A 10,142-nucleotide genomic window follows, 5' to 3' on the forward strand; every position below is an offset into this window, starting at 1 on the left:
ACCTGTGGAGCCCCATAGAGACCCGGCAAAAAACCTGTGGAGCCCCATAGAGAGCCGGCAAAAAACATGTGGAGCCCCATAGAGATCCGGCAAAAAACATGTGGAGCCCCATAGAGATCCAGCAAAAAAACATGTGGAGCCCCATAGAGACCCGGCAAGAACCTGTGGAGCTCCATAGAGACCCGGCAAGAACATGTGGAGCTCCATAGAGACCCGGCAAGAACATGTGGAGCTCCATAGAGACCCGGCAAAAAACCTGTGGAGCCCCATAGAGACCCGGCAAGAACATGTGGAGCTCCATAGAGACCCGGCAAGAACATGTGGAGCTCCATAGAGACCCGGCAAGAACATGTGGAGCTCCATAGAGACCCGGCAAGAACATGTGGAACTCCACACAGATAGGGAGTCAAAATAATGTTCTTTTCTGAGAAAAGTAGCTAAAGCACACTCAAAAAGTCGCTAGAAGTCGCTGGATGATCTCTAATGATGTTCCACTAATTTACACATTAATTATTCATCATAACCACTGGCATATCAGATTACAGATTAGTGTACACCAAGAAAGACGTTTTTCTTTTACTTAGAACATAAAACAGAAATCGTTTTATCAGAATAGACAATAATAGATTACAATACATTTCTTAAAATCATTTATTTCATTAAATTACTAATTTTACAGAAAGAAGTCTTTGGTCATGACGCCAGGTTTGTGCGTTAAAAAAACCCCCCCAAAAAAACTCAGACAAACACAGACAAAAAGAAGCAGTGACCGAGAGCAGTCGCGAAAAAGGAAAGACAAATAGTTACTCGCGTTTATTACTTGTAAGTAAACAAAGAGATGTGAGGGCGGGACAAACGATGGAAGTGATCAGCGATTGGTCGTTGGGAGGCAGTGCTGGCCAGCGACTGGTCGTGAGTGCGACACACTGACGGTGAGACGAGAGGACCCGCTATCTCGACTCGTTTATCAGCGGCTGTGATGTGAGCTGGAAAGCTGTATCGAGCTGAAGACCGTCACCAACGTTTTTCGTCGATCCATCACCAGGTTCTTCATTTGAATTAAAGTTGCTAAAGAGGTCCAAAAAAACTCATCAGAAGGCGAGAAGTCCAAACGCATTAAACATGAGACGTTAGTCAAACCAGGTCTCGATAACAAGGAGAAAATACGCACTGATTCGTCAGTGATTACTCGATGAGCCTTTATTAACGTTGGTAACAATCGATTAAAGGAAATTCCTTTGATTTTGCGACCTGGTAACCGAGTTTAAACTGCAAGCTTCAATTACCAAGTCACACAAGACCGGTGTTAGGAGTCAACACCACAACCGTTTAAAACGTAATATACGTCAGTGGATTCGAGGCTCGTGAACACCCCAATGTCAGACACTGGGCAAAAGAAATAAATAAACAAACAAACAAACAAACAAATGAAAAAGATTCCTCCAACAGCAGACAAAAATGTTAACTAACGAATGAACTAAAATGAATCGGCAAAAGATACCGTACACCTATAAGGTGGACCAACGTGCCTACCGTGTCTAATAAAGCGGCCAGTACGTTAACGCCCTGCTGCTGCACCCGATTCACTCGTATCAGCGCCACACACAATACATCGTAACGTGAACCATTATTTCAGCCACGAAGCACCGTTTGAACCGCGATTTTCTACGTTCTTTGGAAATGAGGTAGGACACGATGAAGACAATTTTTTTTTTTTTTAAATGTTCTCGAATGATTCTTCAGTCCAATCTTGCGGTGTGACGTTTCTTCAGTTCCCCAATAAACTTCAGCTCCTACCTGCAGTTAAGTCTCGAGCACACACAAAAAAAAAAAAAGGAAGAAAGACTAAGAAATGTGGTCTCATCTCGTCCAGCGTCTCATTAAGTGTGTCTAGAGACAGTGCGAAGAAAAATAAAGCTAGAGAGGGAGTAGTAGAGATGGAAGCAAGCATGAAGCACAGCACGGAACATGCAAATCAATCAATCGTATCGTCCATGATATATCTCACACACACACACACACACTTCCTCCCCACGATAAGAATGCGTCTTCCTGCGATATCGACGATGTAGTCGATGGCATGTTTACGCGCCGCAACGCGGGCATCTCACACGTAGAACGAGAACAAGCATGGCGGAAGTTCTAACCCTAGACGAGGAAGAAGAAATAACCCCCAAAAAGGAGCTTCCTCCATCATATGGAAGAGGGTCGTATACTCTGACTACGTTTACATGGACAGCAGTAATCTAATTATTGACCTTATTCTGAATAAGACAATATTCTGATTAAGGTGTTCACATGAGTCGCTTTTAGAATACTCCTTTTCCAGTGTTACGTGTTATAGAACATAGATGGATTAAGGTCACACGTCATTACGCCCCCACGCCACGCCGTCCGACGTTCCCTTCAGAATTTCACGTATCGACGTACAGTTGGTCTTCGTTATGGGACCGTATACAGTTTTGGGTGTTGCATTTTTCATTTTACGAAAGCTTCAAGTGCAGTTAATTATTTGTCGTGCTGTACGTTCAAATAGACGACTGCTTGAAGCCGTGGGCTGCGTCCCAAACCGCGTACTTACCTACTATATAGTAGCAAAATACGTGTATTTCGTCTACTATACAGTAGGTAAGTACGTGGTTTAGGACGCAGCCGTGCTCTCTAGGACGCAACCGTGTGCCATCAAACGGTTGAGCGCTGCCGTGTGTGTACGTGTCCTGTCGCAAAATGCGGTGAAAACTCCCACACGACGTTAATAGTGTGATTAAGGTGTTTACGTGTCTGTAACGCACGTCGATAATGCGACTAAAACAGGAATACTCCACACGTCTTAATTCCATTTGTGTTTACTTCGAGTATGACTTTAGTCTGGTTAAGGTCATCAATAATCTCGTTTACATGATAGTTTCTTAATCAGTCTTAAATCGGGTTAATATCAGATTATTGTTGTCCATGTAAACGTACTGACTGCGTTTATATATCGTTCTGATGATTTGCAGGCTAGTTTAAGACTTGTTAAGTTTGAACTATTTAAACAGTTTTACAGCAGAAAAGTATTTTTACTGCATTTCCATTTAGATTATGAATCCTGCTATATAACACATTAGTGTTTGCATTTTCACTATAATTTTCATTTGTGAATAAAATTCATATTCTATTTATTTTTTAGCCTAGTTAATTGGTCCATCCATCCATCTTCTATACCGCTTAATCCTTTTCAGGGTCACTGGAGCCTATCCCAGGGAGCATCGGGCACAAGGCGGGGTACACCCTGGACAGGGTGCCAATCCATCGCAGGGCACAAACACATACACATTCACACACCCATTCATACACATACACTACGGACACTTTGGACACGCCAATCAAGCCTACCATGCATGTCTTTGGACTGGGGGAGGAAACCGGAGTACCCGGAGAAAACCCCCGCAGCACGGGGAGAACATGCAAACTCCGAACACACAGGGCCACAGGGTCGAACCCCTGACCCTGGAGGTGTGAGGCGAACGTGCTAACCACTAAGCCACCATGCGGCCTAGTTAATGGACTTTTTGGGATCAAGGTTTGTGTTTGCACGGCTCTCAAGAGCTGTTTGCTGATGTGACTCGTGGCCAAAAAGATAGTGTTGAATGTTACAATTTTCATATCGTCACCGCAAAAAATGCCATGAAATACCGCAATATAGTTTTAAGTCTATATCGCCCATCCAGACAAGCGACTTCTCTCTCGTCAGTGTGAACACAGAGGTAACAGCTGGGCTGACAAAGAAACATCCAGTATCCAACATAATATCCAGTAGTCCTTTACTCTGTTTTCAGGCTACAGTGAGTAACTGTATACAAAGCAGAGGCAGAAGGGGTTGCATTTGTGTTTTTATTTATTTGTTGTTGTTGTTTTTTTATTTAGTTACAGTGGTGGAAATCACAACCCACTACTAATGAAAGTGATATTTATTATTGAGCTTCAATAGCTGAATGGGTTTAACAGAAACCTCAATAACACAAAACAATTCAGTTTGGAAATAACGTAGACTCGGACCAAATGTGTTCTGTTCAGGAATAAAAAGAAGTATGACTTATAAATAACAAGAGTTATACTGAACACATTTAAATGATTCAATTAATATGTGAATAGTGATTATGGATTACTTTCATTAAGTAAATTTGACCCGTGTGTGTAATTTATTTGACAGTTAAACTAGTGTTATTTACATTATCTAACTATTACATTACTTATCTACTCAAGTAACTTGAAAACTTATATATATATATATATATATATATATAAACATAAACATTATAAACTTAATTGAACCTTAAAACAACTCTGTTATGTAGAAATAACGTGTGCTGTCAGAGAGCAATGTTTTTGCTAGCTATAAACACAATGCTAGCTCATTCAAATTCCGGCTCAGCAGTGCTACGCTATTTCTCTCATTGTTTATTTTTTATATGATTAAATTATTACATTTTATATGAAATGACATTAAATGCTAACACCTTATTAAAGGTATGTAAACAATGCCTTTAAATGTCCCAAAGCTGTATTTAAGTGGTTGTTGACGTTCCTAGCTAATTACTTAGCTAGCTAACTAGCTCGTTAGCTACATGTGTATACCTGTTCAACCGTCGCCGGATCCTCCGACTGCAGTCTCGAAGCATTCTCGTACTCATCCTCGCTGTTGTAACCGGCGCCTTCCTCGGGATCCGAGCTCGGACCGACCCCACCGCCTCCAGACGCACCGGGTCCGGTACCTCCGCCCGTTACTCCGCCGGTGCAAGACGCCTGACGCCGCCTCTTGCTGAGCCCCGGACCAGAGCAGCAACTCCCAATTCCTATTCCGCCAGCACCGCCGCATCCTACACCGCCCGTGAGCTCTCCGCGAACCCCGGAGATCCCACTTCCGTCTCCCGGCCCGGCCGGGGAACCAGAACCTACCGGAGGAGGCGAGGCCTGCTGCGGCCGGGAGCTCGACTCGTTCCGCCTGTCCTCCCTGGACGAAGGCGGAGCGGTCTGATACGACCACGGCGGCGGAGAAGCTCTGGGCCTGGCGCCCGTCCGCACGGCGTGAGAATGCGGGTGTGGGTGCGGATCGGATCCGCTCCGTCGGTCGGCATCGTCGGTGTGATCGGAAACACCAACGGACGAGCTCGGCTTCTTCTTGGGCAGAATCGTCATGTTGGCTAGCTAGCTGTCTATTTAAAGCAGATTGGGGTCGGAGGGAAGGGGAGGAGGAGGGGGACGAGTCCTCCGTTTAAACGTTTTGCGTTCGATCGAAAGTCAACGTGAGCGTCTTCTTTGTCCGCGTGCGCGTCCTTGAACGTTTTAATGAAAAGCCGAGTGGCCTTTTAACGTTAAAAGGCGCCGCTGTTGGAAACAAAAACAAAGCCACTGCTTCCCGTCCGCCGTCCGTTCTCCACTTTCCACAAAACATCAACACACGGGTGACGGCATGCACACGTCACTTCCTTTCTGCAACCGTTCTTTTTTCTATTCCTCAGTGTCCTAGGTAACGTCCACAATTTAATACTTGCGTACTAAATAGTATGCGCTGTCAAATTAGAACACTGCCAGTGGTCGCGGTTTCATTAGTCTTCATTCAAAAACGTATACTACCGCACTAAGTAGTATGCAAGTGCAGAACTTGGCTACGTCCTTAATCACATACTACCGCACTAAATAGTATGCAGGACCAGAAACTGGCTACGTCCTTAATCACATACTACCGCACTCAGTAGTATGCAAGAGCAGAACTCATCACATACTACCGCACTAAGTAGTATGCAAGAGCAGAACACGGCTACGTGCTTAATCACATACTACCGCACTAAGTAGTATGCAAAAGTAGAACTCGGCTACGTGCTTAATCACATACTACCGCTAGCTATGATCTTATTCTCATACTAACACACTAGATAGTATAGATTTTGGGCGTAACCATTTTATTATAATATAGTTATTCCTCATACTTATATTATTATTATTATTATTATTATTATTATTATTAATGTTGTACTAATTATGGTTTATTAATATATTATTATTGTTTCTACAGTTTCTATTCTTTTATTATTGTTGTTATTATTATTATTATTATTATTATTATTACTATTATTATTATTAATGTTGTACTAATGATGATTTATTAATATATTATTGTTTCTACAGTTTCTATTCTTTTATTATTGTTATTGTTATTATTATTATTATTATTATTATTATTAATGTTGTACTAATGATGGTTTATTAATATATTATTATTGTTTCTACAGTTTCTATTCTTTTATTATTGTTATTATTATTATTATTATTATTATTATTACTATTATTATTATTAATGTTGTACTAATGATGATTTATTAATATATTATTGTTTCTACAGTTTCTATTCTTTTGTTATTATTATTATTATTATTATTATTATTATTATTATTATTAATGTTATACTAATGATGATTTATTAATATATTATTATTGTTTCTACAGTTTCTATTCTTTTATTATTATTATTATTATTATTATTATTATTATTATTATTATTATTGATAATAATAAATTAATTTATCTTCTTAAATTTCTTCTTTCTTCAACTAATACATCCTTACCCATCAGTTTTCTCTTTTGCTTTTTTTCCCCCTCACATTATTCTTTTTTTTTTCTGATCCTTCCCCTTTTTCTTCTTCTATAATTGGTGTTATTTCTTTAGAAACCTTGACTGCACGTACAATAATTATAATAGTCACAAGTACTCTGAGCTTGCTCCCTGGATTTTCAAGATTACAATAGAATAAATTGGGTTTTATTTTTTAAGGATAAAGTTTTAAGCAAATATTTTTAAATAATAATAATAATGATAACAATAAACCTTATCATTTAAAACATTCTTATAGATTCCTGGGTGGAAAATGTAAATGTGTAATATTTATTTTGAACAAATATTTTTGCGAACACTTCTACACTCGTTTTCTAAATCCAGCATCCTAGCAATGTGACAAAAGAAAACATTCTGAGAATAACGACACAACAGGAATTCTGTGATATTGGTGTTTATTTCTTTCCAGTGTTTCTGCTTACACTCATTGTTCTCCTACTGAGCACAGACCAATACGCTGTAACAGTGTAAAATTAATTCCGACCTAACTTGAAATATAACAATAGTCTCAGTCTATTACAAAATACCCTGCTATTTACTGATAGAAAGCAAATATTCTAGCATCTCAACAGGTTCTCCCACCACCAGAGGGCACGTGGGGAGAGCAATAAACATCAGCCGTCATTAGGAATGATCGAAGAGGACAAAGTCAGAGGACAAAAAAAAAAACACAAAAACAAAAAACATCTTGTTGCCAGAACACACTCCTTCAAATGTCTGATTTGAGATCATTTATTCAAATAAACAAAGTGAATCCTGTTCATAATGCACACATTATTAATAACATTCAGAGTAAAAACAAGCAATCAAAGATATTTATATTAAATATAGAAATAAAATTAGATATTTAAAAATTGTCTTTTGGGTTTATCTGATGATGTCTCAGCTTTGGTTCAAATAATAATTTATTATAATAATAATAATAATAATTTCAAAACGAAAACAGAAAGTATACATCCCTGCATAATCAGACTGATTCATTTTGGCTTAATGTTCTCATGACTATTTTTCTTTAAAATGACACCACAACAAACATGATGTATAGATTTAATAAACGTAGATACATCCAGAGTATAGGACATAAAAGGACATTTCAAGCACTTAAAAACACCCATGAACAGAGAGTGAAAGAGACAGTTCCTTTTATTCATACACGATATATATATATATATATATATATATATATATATATATATATATATATATAAATTTACTTTCCTTTGTGTGAAGTGTGAAGTATTTATTTATTGCTGCAGAGGCTAATCAAATTATGCTGTGCGATAAAATGAAAATGAAACACGTAAACACTCGTTCCATTCCTTTCTACATCGACACGATCCTGTTATCCGGCTTATCACACGTTTTAAAAGGGAAAGAATATTGAATGTGGCAACGTAATCAGCAGCGAAATTACACAGGCTCTCATTAATGAAAATGCCAACCATATAATAAGGTGCGAAGCACACTGCAGCGCTCTAATAGTGCTGTTTTGTCTCTGTACATGAACTGGATTCGAAAAGAATACACTGATTAACAGACTTCTTTGGAATTTGCAATTGTTTTTTTTTGTTTTAAGCAATTATCTGGATTTTCTGGGAATGAGAACTGTTTAGACAACTGGGAGTGGTGTTGTTTTTTTTCTTTCCTGTTTAGCTGTATATATCAATAAACCACCAATTCATGCTCAGGAATAATAACCAAAAGGTAATTGATTCTAGATATGACGTTTGAATCCGCTTCTGGTGTCGGGTTGTCTGACGCCATAAGAAACATCAACAACAACAACAACATCAACAACAAGAAAAGCCTCATATCAAGGTAATCATTAAGCTAAAGCCACTAGATGTCACTACATGTGTGAAAATAGACTGTGGAATCGACAACACTTTTAATCGAGGAGGATAAAATAAAACGATTGAACTGCTGAAGAAATCAAGTCACGGATGTAGGCGTAGGTTACGTGTCATAACCTCGGGAGGATTTAACACAAGATATAAATCACTGAAAAACCTCAAAGACAAAGGTCAAGCTACTTGGCTTAGGAGGCAGTGGTAGCTCAGTGGTTAAGGCATTGGGCTACTAATTGGTGAGTTCAAGCCCCAGTACTGCCAAGCCGCCACTGTTGGGCCCTTGAGCAAGGCCCTTAACCCTCAACTGCTCAGATGTATAGATGAGATAAATGTAAGTCGCTCTGGATAAGGGCGTCTACCAAATGCCATAAAATGTAAGTGTGAAATGTACATTAATGGCATTTGGTAGACGCCCTTATCCAGAGCGACTTACAGTTAGCTCATCTATACATCTGAGCAGTTGAGGGTTAAGGGCCTTGCTCAAGGGCCCAACAGTGGCGGCTTGGCAGTGCTGGGGCTTGAACTCACCAATTAGTAGTCCAATGCCTTAACCACTGAGCTACCACTGCCCTGGTAAATGTAAATGTACTGTTGACCTTCCTAAGTTAACTTCTGGCATAAACTCTAGCATGAATAGAAATTCTCCAACATTTTTTATTTTATAGTATGATAAGTACCTATTATTTAATAGCAAAATTGGACAAATCAGTAGCCTGGGCTCCTAGGACAAGCAGATTTCATGTTCAGGTCATCAGGTTTTTATTCATAGTCGCCTGCTGGACAAGTAGATCGAACAACCATGAGGAAAAAAAAAAACATACTTGTTATTGACTTTAGCCAAAAAAAAATTTTCATTTGGTATGCAGCTATGTATAAAGCTAAGTAATGCGCTTCATGGTGACGCTACACACCTTGGTGATCAAAACTGTGTTCCGAATCCCACCACTACCTGCTGCACTACACACACCAGCCATGGATCTACTGAGCTAGCTAGACGATTTATCTAGCTGCAAATGCAAATTCGTTTCCTTTCCCTGTATTCATAACTAGCTTGCCATACTTTAAAATATTACATCAGCTATCACTTTTAGCCTAGTCAGTTTCCGGGAACTTGGAACTGCGCAGATGAATAAACGGAGCGTTTGCGTGTCTGGCTAGCTAACGAATATATGATTTGTCTGTCTCTGGATAGGTACAAATAATTACTTTTGGAACTTTTGTGTGAAGGCTACCAGCTTTGTACAGTAATAGTGTCAAAAAATAATAATTATTCAGAATTTAACAGTTAATAATGTAGTACCTACACGTAATATTTGGTCTATACGTCATAAGTACATAAGTAATTATACACGTATAGTGTAGCTTAGCTCTACACTTATGTACCAAATGTATCACTAAAAACATGTACATGTCTGACCGAAAAGAGTAGATTAATGTAGGTAACAAATGTGTAATAATCCTTATAATATTATAGAATTATTCAACTTTCTCCTGAAACTAAACGACTGTGAATTACTATGTGCGTATATTTCGAAATAAACTAGCATTAGTAGTAAGAACTACATACCTAGCTATTAAAGTCTGAATAGTTATTGTACAAAGTTCTGCTGTACAAATGCAGTAGTTTTCACACACATTGC

At 38.9% G+C, this 10,142-nt stretch overlaps 1 protein-coding gene across 3 annotated transcripts in view; it reads right to left on the minus strand.

Moving 5' to 3' along the window:
- otud5a (OTU deubiquitinase 5a) overlaps nt 1-5,468 on the minus strand; it is a 45,414-nt gene extending 39,946 nt beyond the window's left edge. The window contains exon 1 of one of the 3 annotated variants that reach the window (XM_053625659.1): nt 4,618-5,468. In XM_053625659.1, the coding sequence (XP_053481634.1) occupies nt 4,618-5,178 (561 nt within the window). In that variant the 5' untranslated portion in view covers nt 5,179-5,468. The remainder of the gene's footprint in view (nt 1-4,617) is intronic. The other 2 variants (XM_053625661.1, XM_053625660.1) reach the window with 2 other exon arrangements.
- Between the last annotated feature and the right edge of the window lie 4,674 nt (nt 5,469-10,142).

This window comes from Ictalurus furcatus, chromosome 5 (genome assembly GCF_023375685.1).
Source record: "Ictalurus furcatus strain D&B chromosome 5, Billie_1.0, whole genome shotgun sequence".
Classification (NCBI taxonomy): Eukaryota; Metazoa; Chordata; class Actinopteri; order Siluriformes; family Ictaluridae; genus Ictalurus; species Ictalurus furcatus.